The following is an 18,833-nucleotide window of genomic DNA, read 5'->3' on the forward strand; positions in this document are numbered from 1 at the left end:
TTAGATTCATAATGGATGTGATGGGTTACAAATTGGAGTCATATCTGTGTTGCATGTACAATATCTGGAATTGTGACATGATCAGGAGTGCTGTTTAAACAGGATGGCTGATTCCTTAATGAAACAGTTCTTCACATTGTTCTGGAAAGCAAATGCATGCCCAGTTTGACAAGAGAGTCATTTGCTTTATTTTAACACAACAGAATGGATCATGTGAGGAGCAAAGACTGATTGCCAGCATTGAGTTATCCAACCCAAATGCTGACAAACTGGAAATCATTACATGCAGAACATCTCCTCTAATAACAATCGGAATTCCTGCCAGCTGCCAGTTACAAGAAGACATTTCTAAAGATCTTGTATTTTTCTGTAACACCTTCCGTGACCTCAGGACGTCCTAGCATAAGAACATAAGAAATAAGAGCAGGAGTAGGCCATCTAGCCCTTCGAGCCTGCCCCGCCATTCAATAAGATCATGGCTGATCTGTCATGGCTCAGTTTCACATTCCCGCCCTCTCCCCATAACCCTTAATCCCCTCGCTTATCAAAAACCCATCAACCCGCGTCTTAAAAATATTTAGTAAGGCAGCCTCCACCACTTCAATGGGCAGAGAATTCCAGAGATTCACCACTCTTTGAGTGAAGAAGTTCCTCCTCAACTCCGTTCTAAACCGCCCCCACTTTATCTTGAGGCTGTGCCCCCTAGTCCTACTGTCCTTTCTGAGCGGGAAGAGTCTCTCCACCTCTATCCTATCCATCCCATTTATCATCTTATATGTCTCAATGAGATCTCCCCTCATTCTTCTAAACTCTAACGAGTACAAGCCTAGTTTATTCAGCCTCCCCTCATAGGTCAACCCCCTCAACTCTGGTATCAGCCTAGTAAACCTCCTCTGCACTCCCTCCAAGGCCAAAATATCCTTGCATAAGTGCGGCGACCAAAACTGCACACAGTACTCCAGCTGCGGTCTCACCAATGCCCTATACAGCTGCAGCAAGACCTCCCTACTTTTATATTCAATCCCCCTCGCTATGAAGGCCAGCATCCCATTAGCCTTCCTGACCACCTGCTGCACCTGCAAGCTGGGTTTTTGCGACTCATGCACAAGGGCCCCGAGGTCCCTCTGCACCGTCGCCTGCTGCAGTTTTTCGCCACGTAAGTAATAGTCCTTCCTACCATTATTCCTACCAAAGTGGACCACCTCACACTTGCCAACATTAAATTCCATTTGCCAGTTCCTGGCCCATTCGCCCAGCCTATCTAGATCCTTCTGCAGACTCTCCACACCCTCCGCGCAATTTGCTGTTCCACCAATCTTGGTGTCATCAGCAAATTTCGACACCATACACTCGGTTCCCTCCTCCAGATCATCTATATAAATGGTAAATAGCTGAGGCCCACTTCACAGCCAATCAAGTGCTTCTGAAGTATAGTTTCTGTGGAAATGTAGGGAAAATGCTGCAGCCAATTTCTGCACAGCCACTTCTGACAGTCATCTGATAATAACCGGATAATAGGTAGGATTCTGTGGCTGTGCTCACCTCTAAACCGGAGAATCCCATCTGAGGTCAATGGACCTTTGCATGGTCCGCCCTCCCCCACCACCCCCCCCAACTCCCCACTACAATTTCCATGACAGGCGGGAAGGGAGAATTCTGACCAATATTTAAAATACTTTGACTAAGGTGAAAACATTGGCCATGGTCTTCTGTGAATATTGTCATGGGTTATTTTGCATCCCACAGTGCTGCACTCCCTCAGTACTGCACTCAAGTCTCAGGTTAAATTCCATGTTTGAGTTTCTGGAATAAGTTCCAATAAGGAATAAGGAAATAAAATGGCTCTTCAATTTTTTTCCCCCTCCAAGATTGTTGGTGATGGGTTGAAGTTTGCTGCAGCTCTGGATGGTAATTTGATTCACCAGCTGAATTTCCTAACCTTTGCATTGGTTCACTCTGAGGTAGATTGATGGCCGTGGTGATAATGACCAGCAGCTCATCATATTACTCTCTGGACCAAGAAAGTATAAGCTTTTTGTCTTTGACGATCACTTAGGTTTACATTATGGTACCCATAGCTCACATGTATAGCTTTGCTGTAAGATGGAAGGTTTAAGAATTCTTGGTGTTTTAATTTACGATCAACTATGAGGTGAAATGAGTAAGAATGGACCTCTCACAAGACGTAGGAGCAGCAGTAGGCCATTCAGCCCATTAAGTCTGCTCTGCCATTCAATGAGATCATTCATTTCCCATTAATATGTATTGTAAATATGGTGGCCCCAGCACTGACCCTTATGGCATTCCACAGGTACCATCCTGAAAATGCCCCTCTTATCCCAACTACCCATCTTCTATTGGTTAGCCAACCCTCTACCCATGCTAATATTTTTAAGAAGCGGGTTGATGGGTTTTTGATAAGAGAGGGGATTAAGGGTTATGGGGAGAGGGCGGGAAAGTGGAACTGAGCCACAACAGATCAGCCATGATCTTATTGAATGGCGGGGCAGGCTCGAAGGGCTAGATGGCCTACTCCTGCTCCTATTTCTTATGTTCTTATGTTCTAAATAATTCTAATATATTTGTCAGGTGTGATTTCCCCTTCACGAAGCCATGCTGACTCTGCTTGATTATATCTCTTCTTGAGAAGGTGAGAGGGCATGGGATCCGAGGGCCTTTGGCCTTGTGGATCAAGAACTGGCTTGCCTGCAGAAGGCAGAGAGTGGTTGTGGATGGGTCTTTTTCTGAATGGAGGTCAGTCACCAGTGGAGTGCCCCAGGGATCTGTTCTAGGACCCTTGCTGTTTGTCATTTTCATAAATGACCTGGATGAGGAAGTGGAAGGATGGGTAAGTAAGTTCGCTGATGACACGAAGGTCGGTGGTGTTGTGGATGGTCTGGAAGGATGGCAAAAGTTGCAGCAGGACATAAATAGGATGCAGGACTGGGCGGAGAAGTGGCAGATGGACTTCAACGCGGATTCATAGGAAGAGGTATAGAATATAAGAGTAGGAGTCTGATGTTGCAGTTGTATAGAACGTTGGTTAGGCCTCACTCGGAGTACTGCGTCCAGTTCTGGTCGCCGTACTACCGGAAGGATGTAGAGATCCTGGAGATAGTGCAGAGGAGATTTACCAGGATGCTGCCTGGTATGGAAGGGCTGTCTTACGAGGAAAGATTGAACGAACTTGGGCTGTTTTCCCTTGAGAGACGTCGGCTGAGGGGGGATCTAATAGAGGTTTATAAGATTATGAAGGGGATAGATAGAGTAAATGGTGGTAAGCTTTTTCCGCTATTAGAAATGGATAGAACGAGGGGTCACGGGCTTAGGGTGAGGGGGGCTAGGTATAAGACAAATATTAGAGGGCAGTTTTTCACGCAAAGGGTAGTGGGGGTGTGGAATGCACTGCCGAGTAAGGTGGTGGAAGCAGGCACGCTAGGGTTGTTTAAGAGTCACTTAAACAGCCACATGAGCGGGCTACATATAGGGGGATATAGTAGGCCTTACTAAACATTGTAGGCTTGGGAATACGTTTTGCCTCAGGATGTTACAGTCTTTGCCTGTTTAATAATGAATTTTTTGTCTCCACAGGCATTTAAGTCCAGCAAGGGGCATGCATGCGGCAGGTTGTAGTGGGCTGCTCTTGGACGTTGCTTCGGGAGTTGCCTATTGCTTCATGTCATTAGTGTGCTTAAACTGGACCATCTCGAGGGCAACATGACAGCTCAGAGACTATCTCTGTTGCTGTGCGGACACATGGATTTGGGCCTGTGTCTGTGGGAGTTTGCACGTTCTCCCCGTGGTTGCGTGGGTTTCCTCCAGGTGCTCCGGTTTCCTCCCACATCCCCAAAGATGTGCTTTTAGGCTGATTGATTGGGTACTAAATTGTCCCTAAATTGGACCTCCCTGATCCTCGCACATTGGGCGTAGACTAAAATCACGAATAGGACACTGAGACAGTGGGACGGCGGCGCGGGCTCGTTAGGCCGAAGGGCCTGTTTCCCGTGCTGTGTTGTTCTTTGTATCTTTGTATCTTTGTAAATGCATAGTCGTCCATTTTGGCAGAACCAACGGGATGAATGAGTACACTATCAAGGGCAGGAGTCTTGGTAGTGTTGAGGAGCAGAAGGATCTTGGGGTCCGGGTCCACAGGACTCTTAAATCGGCCTCGCAGGTGGAAGAGGTGGTCAAGAAGGCGTATGGTGTACTGGCCTTCATAAATCGAGGGATTGAGTTTAGGAGTCGGGAGGTAATGCTGCAACTTTATAAGACCCTTGTCAGGCCTCATTTGGAGTACTGTGCGCAGTTCTGGTCGCCTCACTATAGGAAAGACGTAGAAGTTATTGAAAGGGTAGAGGAGATTTACAAGGATGTTGCCTGGACTGGGAGGCATGCCTTATGAAGTTAGGTTGAGGGAACTGGGTCTCTTTTCCCTGGAGAGACGTAGGTTGAGAGGCGACCTGATAGAGGTTTATAAAATGTTGAGAGGAATAGATAGGGTGGATTCTCAGAGGCTATTTCCCCGGGTTGAAATGGTCGCTATGAGAGGACACAGGTTTAAGGTGTGGGGAGGAAAGTACAGAAGTGATGTTAGGGGTAAGTTTTTCACTCAGAGGGTGGTGAGTGAATGGAATCGCCTGCCGTCAGTGGTGGTAGACGCGAACTCGCTGGGGTCTTTTAAAAGACTTCTGGATGAGTATATGGGGTTTTATGGGATTGGGGGTTATAGATAGGTGTTGATGTGATCGGCGCAACTCGTGGGCCGAAGGGCCTGTTTGTGCTGTAGTGTTCTATGTTCTATGTTCTATATTCTATATGATGCATTTCTAAATGCTCTGCTATTACATCCTTTATAATGGACTCTACCAGGAAGAATCTCTCTACCTCTACCCTATCTGTCCCCTTCATTATTTTATATGTCTCTATAAGAACCCCCCTCAGCCTTCTAAACTCCAACGAGTACAGACCCAGTCTATTCAATCTCTCCTCACAGGCTAACCCTCCTCATCTCCGGTATCAGCCTAGTGAACCTTCTCTGCACTCCCTCCAAGGCCAATATATCCTTCTGCAAATGCGGCGACCAAAACTGCACACAGTACTCCAACTGCGGCCTCACCAGTACCCTGTAAAGTTGCAGCAAGACCTCCCTACTTTTATATTATATCCCCCTCGCTATAAAGGCCAACATTCCATTCATCTTCTTGATCACCTGCTGCACCTGCAGACTGGGTTTTTGTGATTTGTGCACAAGGACCCCCAGGTCCCTCTGCACCGTACATGCTGCAGCTTTTCGCATTTTAAATAGTTATCCCTCCTGCTATTATTTCTGCCAAAGTGGATAACCTCACACTTGCTAACATTATACTCCATCTGCCAGGTCTGCACCCACTCACTCAGTCTATCCAGATCTCTCTGCAGACTTTCCGCACCTTCCACGCAATTTGCTTTTCCACTCATCTTCATGTCATCAGCAAATTTCGTCACCCTACACTCAGCCCCCTCCTCCAGATCATCTATGTAAATGGTAAACAGTTGAGGCTCCAGCACCGATCCCTGCAGCACTCCACTAGTCACCAACTGCCAACCAGAATAGCATCCATTGATACTAACTCTCTGCTTCCTATTAGACAGCCAATCCTCTATCCACGCTAACACCTTACCCCCAATTCCGTGCACCCTAACCTTTTGCAGCAACCTTTTGTGAGGCACCTTATCAAACGCCTTTTGGAAATCTAAAAACACCACATCCACCGGTTCCCCTCTGTCTACTGCACTAGTCACATCCTCATAGAAATCCAATAAATTCTTCAAACACGACTTCCCCTTAACGAATCCGTGCTGCGTCTGCTCGATCAAACCATTCTTTTCTAGGTGCCTCGCTATTTCTTCTTTGATGATGGATTCTAGCATTTTTCCAACTACAGACGTTAAGCTAACCGGCCTATAATTCCCTGCCTTTTGTCTGCTACCTTTTTTAAACAGCGGCGTAACATTTGCCATTTTCCAATCTTCCGGCACTTCCCTGGAGTCCAGCGAATTTTGATAAATAATTACTAAGGCATCCGCTATCACCTCTGCCACTTCTTTCAGAACCCTGGGATGCATTCCATCTGGTCCTGGGGACTTGTCTACCTTCAGTCCCGTTAGTCTATCAAGCACTACCTCTCTAGTGACAGTAATCGCATTAAGGACCTTATCTCCTATCATCCTTCTTTCTTTAATATCCGGCAAGCTATTTGTGTCCTCCTCCATGAAGACCGACGCAAAAAACTTATTTAAAGCCTCAGCCATTTCCTCATCGCCCACCGCTAAATCCCCCCTCTCATCCTCCAAGGGTCCAACATTCACTCTAGCCAGTCTTTTCTTTATATATTTGTAAAAACTTTTACTATCATTTTTTATATTTAGAGCCAGTTTAGCTTCATACTCCATCTTTCCTTTCTTTATCACCTTCTTAGTCATTCTTTGTTGTTTTTTAAATCTTTCCCAATCTTCTAATCGCCCACTATTTTTAACCGCTCTGAACGCATCAGCTTTTAATTTAATACTCTCCTTTATTTCCTTCGATAACCACGGCTGGTTATCCCTTCTCCTACCGTCCTTCTTTACCATCGGAATATATTTCTGCTGAGTACTGAAAAAGATCTCCTTAAACATCCTCCACTGTTCCTCAGCAGTCCTACCGACCAATCTGCGCCCCCAATCTACATTCGCCAATTCTCCTCTCATCCTATCATACTCCCCTCTGTTCAAACAGAGGACACAGGTTCGGGACCCTACTTTCGCATCCTCCATCTGCATCAGAAATTCAACCATACTATGATCACTCGTCCCAAGAGGATCCCTCACAAGAAGATCCCCAATTCTACCTGCCTTGTTACACAGTACCAGATCTAAGATAGCTCGCTCCCTTGTAGGTTCCGTTTCATACTGTTCAAGGAAACTATCCCAACAGCATTCCAAGAACTCTTCCTCAAGCCCACTGCGTCCAACTTGGATCATCCAGTCAATATGCAGATTAAAATCCCCCATAATTATCGCCGTTCCATTTCTGCACACATCAATTATTTGTTTGTTTATCGCATGCCCCACCTCAAAGTTATTATTTGGGGGCCTATAGACCGCACCCACCAGCGTCTTTCTCCCCTTACTATTCCTTATCTCCACCCACAACGATTCCACGTTTTGCTGTTTGGAGTCTATATCTTCTCTTACTACCGCCCTGATATTATCTTTAATTAATAGAGCTACCCCACCCCCTTTTTCCTCCTGTCTATCTTCCTAAACACCTGATACCCCTGGATATTCAGTTCCCAGTCCCTGTCACCCTGCAACTACGTTTCCATGATGGCCACTAGATCATATCCATTTGTGCTGATTTGCGCCATCTGCTCATTCACTTTGTTCCGAATGCTTTGTACATTCAGGTAAAGTGTTTTTATACCAGCCTTTATCTGGACCTTATTTGTAGAAATGCTACTAACCTCTCTCATGCCCCCTACTCCTTTAATTAGTGGAACATCCTCAACATTATCCTGCACACGTACCCTCGCCTTTACTTTAGATTTTGTAATTTCCCCCACCCCTGCACTCTCCCCCCAACTAATTCGTTTAAAGCCCTATTTTCAGTCCTCGTTATATGATGCGCCAGGACTCTGGTCCCAGCACGATTCAGATGAAGACCATCCCATCTGAACAAGTCCCATCTGCCCCAATACTGGTGCCAATGCCCCATAAATTTGAACCCGTTCCTCCCGCACCAATCCTTAAGCCACACATTCATCTCCTTAATCCTATTTACCCTGTGCCAATTTGTGCGTGGTTCAGGTAGTAATCCAGAGATAACCACCTTGTCGATTCTGCTTTTTAATTTGGTTCCCAGATTATCATACTCCCTCTTATCATAGTTAGAGGGAGTCTGCAACACCTGATGGAAGAGAATTGGAGTCATTGACTCAGGTTGATGACATTATATCGCTAACTTTCACCAATTCTGATGAAATGGTTTTGGAGCAAGGGCTGGGTGAGGCTAGGACAAAAGAAAGGTCCAGGGTAGTCAGCATGGTGGCATAGTGGTTAGCACTGCTACCTCACAATGCCAGGAACCGAGATTCAATTCCAGCCTTGGGTCACTGTATGGAGTTCTCCCTATGTCTGCATGGGTTTCTGCCGTGTGCTCCAGTTTCCTCCCACAGTCCAAAGATGTGCGGGTTAGGTTGATTGGCCAAGTTAAATTGACCCCAGCATCAGGGATTAGCAGAGTAAATACGTGGAGTTGTGGGAGTAGAGCCTGGGTGGGATTGTGGTCGGTGCAGACTCGATGGGCTTCCTTCTGCACTGTAGAGGTTCTATGATAGGTTGGAAGACCAGAGATATTAAATGACAAAGATGTTAATTTTGCAGAGTCGAAGGGACTGGTGATGGGGTAAGAGGTGAGCTGTTGACTGAGTGAAAAGTCAGAGTAAGAAAAAGGAAACAAAATAGAGGAACAGAGTTTGTAATCTGAAGGTGTTGAACTTGTTGTTGAATCTAAGATGAACTGAAAAGTGAGGTGCTTTTCCTCAACCATACATTGAGTTTCACTGGAACAATGAAATAGGCCAAGGACACATCTCAGTGTGAGAACGAGATGGACAATTAAAATGACAGGCCTTTGGAAGTTTGCGATCATGCTTGCAGACTGAATTGAAGAGTTCTGCAAAGTAGCCCTCAATGCTATTTGGATTGGCGGATGGTGACTAGTGGAGTGCCCCAGGGGTCGGTGCTGGGGCCTCAGCTTTTTACCATTTATATAGATGATCTGGAGGAGGGAACCGAGTGTAGGGTGTCGAAATTTACTGATGACACCAAGATTGGGGGAACGGCAAATTGTGCGGAGGGTGTGGAGAGTCTGCAGAAGGATCTAGATAGGCTGGGCGAATGGGCCAGGAACTGGCAAATGGAATTTAATGTTGGCAAGTGCGAGGTGGTCCACTTTAGTAGGAATAATGGTATGAAGGATTATTACTTACATGGAGAAAAACTGCAGCAGGCAACGGTTCAGAGGGACCTCGGGGTCCTTGTGCATGAGTCGCAAAAACCCAGCTTGCAGGTGCAGCAGGTGGTCAGGAAGGCAAATGGGATGCTGGCCTTCATAGCGAGGGGGATTGAATATAAAAGTAGGGAGGTCTTGCTGCGGCTGTATAGGGCATTGGTGAGGCCGCAGCTGGAGTACTGTGTGCAGTTTTGGGCGCCGTACTTACGCAAGGATATTTTGGCCTTGGAGGGAGTGCAGAGGAGGTTTACTAGGCTGATACCAGAGTTGAGGGGGTTGAGCTATGAGGAGAGGCTGAATAAACTAGGCTTGTACTCGTTAGAGTTTAGAAGAATGAGGGGAGATCTCATTGAGACATATAAGATGATGAATGGGATGGATAGGATAGAGGTGGAGAGACTCTTCCCGCTCAAAAAAGACAGTAGGACTAGGGGGCACAGCCTCAAGATAAAGGGGGGGGGGCGGTTTAGAACGGAGTTGAGGAGGAACTTCTTCACTCAAAGGGTGGTGAATCTCTGGAATTGTCTGCCTGTTGAAGTGGTGGAGGCTGCCTCGCTAAATATTTTTAAGATGCGGGTTGATGGGTTTTTGATAAGAGAGGGGATTAAGGGTTATGGGGAGAGGGCGGGAAAGTGGAACTGAGCCACGACAGATCAGTCATGATCTTATTGAATGGCGGGGCAGGCTCGAAGGGCTAGATGGCCTACTCCTGCTCCTATTTCTTATGTTCTTATGTTCTTATTTACCCAACAATGGAAGTTACACTCACTGGTCTCTAGTTACCTGTTTTTTGTTTCTCTCCCTTCTTGAATAAAGGTGTTATATTGGCAGTTTCCCAATCCTCAGGGACTTTTCCAGAATTTAAGGATTCTTGGAAGATTACAGCCAATGCACTATCTCTGTAGCTACTTCTTTTAATACCCTGGTATGTAACCCATCAGCCTCATTAGTTTCCGTAGTACTTTTTCTCTAGTAGTGATGATCCCACCTCTCCCCACCCTCGCTTCCACCCTTCTTTCCCTTTATTATTTAGAATTTTTGGAATGTTATTTGTGCCTTCCACCATAAAACTGATGCAAGCTATTTGTTTAATTCCTTTGCTATTTACTGGTTCCCCATTATTATTTCTCCAGTTGCTCTATAAGGAACATATGTTCTCTTTGGCCTCTCCTTTCTTATTTATTTAAATAAGCTCTTGCTGACCAATTTTATATTATTTGCTAGTTTACCCTCATAGGCAACCTTTTTCCTCTTTTTGGTCATCTTCTGTTGGTTTTTAAAACTTTCCTAATCCTCTAGCTTACCATTAATCTTTACCACAATGTATTTTTTTCTTTCAGTTTAATACTATCCTTAACTTTCTTGGTTAACTATGATTGATTTATCGCCTTCCTACAATTCTTTTTCCAAACTGGGATATATCTTTGTTATAAGTCATGATCTATTTTCATAAGCCTCTACCATTGCTGACTAACCGTCTTTCCTACTCCTTTCCTAGTCCACTCCGGCCAACTCTGCTCTCGTTCCTATATAATTACCCATATTTAAGTTTAGCACAGTTGTTTCTGACCCAAGTTTCTCACTCTCAAACTGAATATTAAATTCTACCATGTTATAGTCACTGTTTCCTAGAGGATCCATTACTCTGTGGTTATTGATTAAACCTGCCTCATTAGTTACTCCAAACATCCACACGCACAAAATGCAAACTAAACAAACCACTGAGGAAGAATTAAAAGTGCACATAGAATTGAGCTGGCTGAGTTTCTTGTGCCAAACTCCCAAAACTTGCAGGCTGCCTACGAACCACAGTTAGATCCATCTCTTCAAAATCTTGATCAGGAAATACTCATTGCACATGTGACTGCGGGGAACTGACGTTGGATTATAAAGTGATCGTTGAATGCATATCTCTAAGTGCTTTGATACAGGTAGATGAAAATGATTGGGTTGGATTTTTGTCCAACATGCTGTTTGAAACGAAGTGAGAACGTAGAGGAAAATTGAGGGGGGGGCATCTCAGTCCCAACCTGAATTCTTCTCATCCTGCTGTGGGAGGTGGCTGCTAGTCTCCCATTCACCACCTCAGCATTTGTAAATAATTGTAGACTTGCGACCTAGCTGAATGCCATTTTCCTTTTCTGCTGGTATTGCTGGTTCAGTATGGCAACTGTTATGGGCCAGTGCAAAGTTACTTCCAATACCTATTTTTGGAGGAAGGACCAGTAGTTGCAACCTCTAGGTCACCTCAGGGCCTAAAACCTCATGACATTTAAGCTTTACTTCTGAGGCCTTAAGTAAATTCCACCTGCAGACCATCGCAGCTATTTTTCTCCTTTTAATTCTCTCTTGTGGCTAATGTGTGTCCTATTGTATTTGTTTTGAAAGCAGTGACACAAAGAACCAGCCCTGACCCAATTCAGAGGTTACCATGGAAACAAGGTGGAGTCCTCTTCTGTGCAGAGGAGGGCAGCTTAGCCTAATATTCATTAAACATTATTAATCCCTGTAGCTATCTTTATAAATGAGGTCCTATGGTACCGTAGGGAGGACTCCTGCCACTGGGCCAGGAGCTCTGTATCTGAGTCTCACTTGATGGCCAAGGAAGATGCGTTCATAACATGGCCAAACAGATTGAGTATCAATCTACAAATCCTTCCAACACAGTCCAAGGGTAGGTGCTAAGAATAGGTAAGATTCCTTGTCAACAATGATGGAAAGTAAGTTGGTGACTCAGTCATCACTATCCATAGTCCCAGATTACAACATGCATGGAAAACTGTGTATTGCCACAGTGACCTGGTCTCCGTGAGTGATCTGTAACACACCACTGCTGTAAACAATGAAGTTGTTAGTGGATAGCCCACTCCCTGGGTACCAATTTTCTCTGCAAACACTGGTATTAGTGGACACTTCTACCTGCTGAACCCCCACCCCCAACTCATTTCCATGGAAATCATAAAATCCTTACAGTGCAGAAGGAGGCCATTTGGCCCATTGAACCTGCACTGATAACAATCCCATCCAGGCCCCATCCCCATAATGCCATGTATTTACCCTGCTAATCCCCCTCACACCAAGGGACAATTTATCATGGCCAATCCACTAACCTACACATCTTGAGATTTAGAAAACTTTAAAGCAAAGGTCCAAAGATGTGCAGGTTAGATGGATTAGCTATGCTAAATTGCCTCTTAGTGTCCCAGGGTGTGTAGGTTCGGGGTAGTAGTGGGGTAAATACATGATGTTATGGTGATAGGGTTCAGATGGGATACTCTGTTGGAGTGTCAGTGGAGACTTGATGGGCTGAATGACCTTCTTCTGCACTGTAGGGATTCTACGAAAGATGGACTGTTAGTACTGAATTCAGCCCAAATGTTTACAAATTGGAACTTATTATATGCAGAATGTCCCCTCCAATAATGACATGAATTTCCATCAGCTGCAAGAAGACATTTCTAACGGAAGAGCTTACATTTTGCCGTAATACCCAAGGCCTCAGGACATCCCAAACCACAATCAACTGCTTCGGAAGTATGGTTACTGTTGAAATGTAGGGAGAATGCTATAGCTAATTCCTGCACAGCCACATCTGACAATCATCTGATAATAACCAGACACTATTTTCAAAATTTTGGTTAAGGTGAAAATATTGACCACAAGAATGCTCTTTCACAGTGGTTAGTGCTATTGCCTCAGCATGAGGGATCCGGGTTCGACTCCCGGCTCAGGTCATTGCCTGTGTGGAGTTTGCACAGGTTTCTTCCCGGTGCTCCGGTTTCCTCCCCCACAATTCAAAAGATGTGCTGGTTAGGTGTATTGACTATCTAAATTCTTCCTCAGTGTACCCAAACAGGCTTCGGAGTGTAACAACTAGGGGATTTTCACAGTAACTTCATTGCACTGTTAACGTAAGCCTACTTGTGACTAATAAATAAACTTTAATTGAATATTGTCATGGGTTATTTTGCATCAGCCTGATGGCACATCCCACAGTGCTGCACACCCTCAGTAATGTATCGACTCTCAGCCTGGACTCCATGCTCGAATCTCAGGGATACTTCTGAATCTAGGCTTTTTGAATCAATTGGGAGACTAAATGGCTGTTCACTGCTGGAGAGTGACCCAACACGTGCGCTGGAATTTGACCGCCTAGCCTGGTCTAGAATCAGGTGGGCGAGGCTCACAGAATGGCATTCTCCATTGGCTTTGGGCAGGATCTTACCAGCCTCAGGCAGGCGATGTCGCAAAATATCGGCAATACAGGCACCTGGGTGAGATAATTCAAGGAGGATAGACAAGGGCAGCCACATTCCAGTTGGCGCTATACCCTCACTTGTTACCCACAATCGACACGCTTGTGAGGCCCCCATTAGAAGCTCGCAGTGATGGACAACACATGCACCAACAGACCTCAGGTTTGCTTTTATTTTTATTAGCTGTTCCTCTCATTATATTTTTATTTAAATGCATAACAGATACATTGTACAAAGCATTTAGAGAAAGTACCTCAACTTGCTGGCTATTCAAAATCAGATATAAACAAAAAAAAAAGAATCTGCTCCGCCATGACCGACGGAATAAAAGAAATACAATCTGTAAATTTTTTTTTTGTTTTTTTAAAACATAAGTTTGGCACATTTATACCTTAATTGCTGCCACTGAATAGGATTACTGGAACAAAACACCACACAAGCAGACAAACAGCTTAAAATATTAGGTATAGGTCTAATTAGAAGAATCATGCTGTAATGAAGGATCATAACTGCTTATACAATCGAATCAGCTCATTGTATTAAACAAAAACTAAGTAAAGTCTATTCATTAGGCAGATTCATTAAAACGCATAAGATTGAATGTTTTTTTTGTTTTTTTTACAACACTATTTGGCACTCATGTAGATCCATTTGCCTCCCCCACCCCCTCCCTCCCTTCCCACCCCCACCCTGTCCCCTCCCTAACCCAGTCTCAGAACCATAGATCTCAACCTGCGATATAAAGCACCTGTGAGTACGTGTGTATGTTTGTGTGCAGACTGGACAGTGTGAGATCGTTAAAACAGACAAATAAATAGCACAGTGCTACACACACTTGTAATAAAACGTTATAAAAAAATGATTGTCTAAAATTAAAGTTAATTTGAAAAATTTGCTGGGGTGTTGGCGGGCGGGGGGGGCGGTGGAAAATATTTATTTGTGGGAGCGGATTGCTGGTTTCTCGGTGAGGAACTGGGATCTTCTATTGTGAATTGTACAACAAAGAAAAATAATTGATTTGTGCTTAAAAGAACACAAAAATAATGCAAATAGCAATTTATACAGGAAGAGCTAACGTCACCCAATCTCCCCTCCTTCCCCCATCAAATGAATTTTGTACAAATGATTTAGGTTTCAATAAATCGAGTGCTAGGATACATTGAAAATGGTCAAACCCTCTCCCAGTGAGTACAATGGAAGACTCTCTCTCTCTTGCCGCGGAGGCGTGAGCTCCCAGTTCCTAAGTCGAACTACTCTGTGTCGCATTGATTCTCACAACAACGCAGCTGCCTTCGCTGTGCAAAAACAAAATACTAGGAGAATAAATACAATTTCATTTCTTTTTTAAAACTGTCAGTTTAAGGTCACAAAATTCCGATTGGGGTGACCCAGCAGATTTCTAAGGCGTTCTGCTCAGGAGTCTCTCTCTATAAATAGACACAAAGGAAAGGGTAAAAAAAAATGAAAGAGAACAGAAAATGTCATGCTATGTATGACGCTGGACTTGGTCCCATCCGGTTATTGCAAAGTGTCATACATGGCTCATCGACTGGAGGGTGCTTGGCTCCGTCGCTGCTCTTGGCATGCTGTGCCACATGTTGGGAGCATTGAGAGATGCGGAATGGATAGATTCCTTGTCGGACAAAGACAGCATCATGGCATACGCCTGCCAAGAGAAGGAAAGAAAAGGAACGCAAGTCAGGAAGACGATATTTATTTGAATGGGTATCAGATGCATTTCAATTAAACTCTATTTACTTATTTCCATTGTTTATTTTAATTTTCTTTGATTTTTGCTGAGTGTTCACCTTCCAACACTGACCGGCCAGATTTCACATATCTCCTGATTAGTGAAGGTGTGAGCATACAACAACAACTGCTTGTATTTACAGTCCCTACAGTGCCATCAGGTCTGCACCAACTCTGACAGAGGATCCCACCTAGGCCCTTTCCTGTAACCCTACACATTTACCTCGCTAGCCCTCCTAACGTAAACATCTTGGGACACTAAAGGGGAAATTTAGCATGGACAATGCATTTAACCTGCACGTTTTTGGACTATGGGAGGAAACCCATGCAGATATGGGGAGAATGTGCATACTTCACACAGATAGTCACCTGAGGCCGGAATTGAACCAGGGTCCCTGGCGCTGTGAGGCAGCAGTGCTAACCACTGCGTCACCCAAAGGTCTTTAACGTGGTAAATCGTCACAAGACACATCACAAGAGCATCGATTCAAGAGGTCCTACTTTTTCAGTTCTTTGATATATTTCTGTGTATGGACAGGATAGTAGGGAGATGGTGACAGGATTGGATTTTGGGAAATTATTCAGTTGGATTTGCTGTCAAATTTGATGAACAGGAGCTTTTTTTTGGTTTTGAGTGGGAGTTTATTGTACAGGCCTTTTAGCGCCTTGTGAGGTCGCAAAATGGGAAACTCAGTTCGGTCTATCAGCTTCCTCAATGAGTTTAATTTACTAAAGTTTATGTATTAGTGTCACAAGTAGGCTTACATTAACACTGCAATGGTGTTATTGTGAAAATCCCCATGTTGCCACACCTGTGTGGGTACACAGAGGGAGAATTTAATATGGCCAATCCACCTAACCAGCATATCTTTCAGACTGTGGGAGAAAACCGGAGCACCCAGGGGAAACCCACGTAGACACAGGGGGAAAGTGCAGACTCCACACAGACAGTGATCCAAGCCAGGAATTGAATCCAGGTCCCTGGCGCTGTGGGCAGCAGTGCTAACCACTGTGAGTTGATCCGGTGGAGAAACGTATCATCCAGACTAGGAAAGTCTTCCATTTGACCCTGTGATCTGTGCTAATTTTGGTCTGGATTGGGGGACACCACCGGTGTTGGATGTATCTTGATAAGCAGTTGGGGAGGGGGAAATTCCTGCTGCCAATGATTGCTCTCCGGCAAATCCTAGGAGAGGACAACGGGTCGACCATCAGGTGAAGACAGCATCAAACTTAGCTGGGACATCTGATCTGGTTGGCTTCTTTGACAGCATCTAGTCAAGACTGTCCCTTTTGAGGGACTTACATGAAGATTCCTGCTGTCTGTGGAGCATATACTGAACAGGGAAAGAGGGTTTATTCTGCACTTGGTGGTGAACAACGTGCAGATTATCTTTGAATGAACACAGACACACAGAATAGGTATGAAAAGTCCATCAAGTCAATGTTTGTTCACCCTATCATTTCATTCATTTTACGTAGTTGGAAAGATTCTAGAGAGCGATTTTCCAGCTGCGCTCACCCCAAAACTGGAAAATCCCACCCAAAGTCAACAGGTCTTTGCATGGCCTGCCCCTTGCCCACTACAATTCGCATGGTGGGCAGGACAGGAAAATCCATCCCCCCGCCCCTACTAGTTTGCATTAAAATCTGAGGCCCAATAAGCCTGCAGTGGCCCATGCTGGGAACTTGCAGGTATTTTATGAGTCTTAGGCCCCCCTCCCAAACTTCAGTATGCCTCCCATGTCCACCGACTGCTGAATTCGCTCCCTCAGTCTCACCTGTGACTTGGATTTCCTGTATAAGGGCTGCTTCAGGTCTTCAGGCAGGTGGGTAGTGCTATACGTGGTCAGATCGGCCTCACTGAACTGATTCCCCTCAGCTTTCCTGGTGTTGAGGCTATCTGTGAAGTGCCGGATGTGTTCCAGGGCAGAAAGGCTACTCTTGGCTTGAAGTCTCACATCCTCTTGCTTATAACTTGAGAAGAGAAATAAATCAATGCGTATAAGCGACTGATAGCAAGTCACATTACTCCAATCATTGTACTTCCCATTCGCTGCCATAACTGAACGAAGCAAGGTGCTTACCAGAACGTATGTAAATATTAAAAGTTAGTGTTTACAATGAACTATTGTTCATTTGATGTAACGTGAAGAATAGAGATTCCTTCAATAGCGTAACATAGATAAGCCACAAAACATGTCCAGCCCATCCAACCTCAGTTCTGTAGCTGAAATGATAGGGCTAATTTTAACCTAATTCATAGGTATAAAAGGGGCAAGTTTGAGGGGAGATCACAAAATGTATGGATAAAGTAGATCTGCAGTGGATGCTTCCTCCTATGGGGCATTCTAGGATGAGAGCTCATAGTCATACAATCCTACAGTGCAGAAAGAGGCCATTTCGCCCATCGAGTCTGCACCAACCACAATCCCACCCAGGCCCTATCCCCATATCCGTACATATTTTATCCACTAATCCCTCTAACCTATGCATCCCAGGACATTAAGGGACAATTTAGAATGGCCAATCAACCTAGCCCACACATCTTTGGACGATGGAAGGAAACCGGAGTATCCTGAGGAAACCCACAAAGACAGAGGGAGAATGTGCAAACTCCACACAGACAGTGACCCAAGCCGGGATTTGAACCCAGGTCCCTGGAGCTGTGAAGCCACCGTGCTAACCACTATGCTATGATGCCACCCATACTGTGCTACAGTACTGTCCACCCTAGAATTAGGGTAAGAGGTAGCAAATTTAACAGAGTTGAAGAGAAACTACTTCTCCCAAAGGATTGTGAATCTATGGTATTCATTACCCCAAAGTGCGGTGGATGCTGGGGCAGTGAGTAAAGTTAGACAGATTTTTAATTGGTAATGGGTTGAAGGGTTATGGGGAGCAGGCAGGAAAGTGGGGATGAGGAGCATATCAGCCATGTTCGAATGACAGAGCAGATTCAATGGGCTAAATGGTCTAATTCGGCTCCTATATCTTACGAACTTATGAGCCCACCTCCTACTTTGCCATCAGCAGATTGCATCAAGTCAGACTCGTACCAAGAGGAACAGGTTAAAACAAACCCCCATCTCAAAATAATTATTGACAGGCCATTAGTAATATTTAAAAATGAGCAGAAATGAGCTCCATTTCTTCAATCTATCTGCAGTCTAAGGGAGATGTGAAAGAAGACCCATGTTCCCTCCAGGCAGCAGAAAAATCAAAATGCTTGTGAAATATTTAACTGTGTGCTGTCTTTAGAGTATGGTTTATATTTCAGCTGTATGCAAGTAGTGGTCTGTTTTTCTTTACACGACCGCCCTCTGCAAATACCCCCTTGTCCAGAAGGTATCTAATTAGGGACGACCTACAAAATCAGTCTTCAATAGGACATATTGGAGGGTTAATTGGAGTCCCATTGGACACTAGGAGCATGATTTTACTGTCTGTTCATACCACATTCCCACTGCAGCAAAGTATTGGGTAGAAAGCCAAGTTTCCGTTCACTGTAGCAGGATGGGAAAATGCTGCTGGTGTGAATGGTCAGAAAATTCCAGCCTATGCGCCACTTGCACTATTTTGTCATAATGTAACCAATGAGAACATTGGAATCTGTCATTATGTAACCAGTGGTAACGTGCTGTGAGGGTCAGCTGGTCAGCAGACAATGTAACCAATGGCAAAACAATGTGGTGGTCAGCTGACCAGTATAGATAGCGAGCAGAAGGGGATTGTGGGGAGCTTGTGTGCCCTGAGTGTAGGTAAAGTGAAGTTTCTTTTATTAAATCTTTATC

The 18,833-nt window shown here is 44.7% G+C and overlaps 1 protein-coding gene across 11 annotated transcripts in view; it reads right to left on the reverse strand.

Moving 5' to 3' along the window:
- Positions 1-13,991: 13,991 nt before the first annotated feature.
- mecom (MDS1 and EVI1 complex locus) overlaps positions 13,992-18,833 on the reverse strand; it is a 738,436-nt gene continuing 733,594 nt past the window's right edge. For all 11 annotated transcript variants that reach the window (XM_080185874.1, XM_080185870.1, XM_080185869.1 and 8 more), the window contains 2 exons: positions 16,821-17,016; positions 13,992-14,956 (listed from right to left, as the gene is read on the reverse strand). In XM_080185874.1, coding sequence (XP_080042000.1) covers positions 14,822-14,956; positions 16,821-17,016 — 331 coding nt within the window. In that variant the 3' untranslated portion in view covers positions 13,992-14,821. The remainder of the gene's footprint in view (positions 14,957-16,820; positions 17,017-18,833) is intronic.

The sequence above is a fragment of the Carcharhinus amblyrhynchos genome, chromosome 3 (genome assembly GCF_965287045.1).
Source record: "Carcharhinus amblyrhynchos chromosome 3, sCarAmb.v2.hapA, whole genome shotgun sequence".
Classification (NCBI taxonomy): Eukaryota; Metazoa; Chordata; class Chondrichthyes; order Carcharhiniformes; family Carcharhinidae; genus Carcharhinus; species Carcharhinus amblyrhynchos.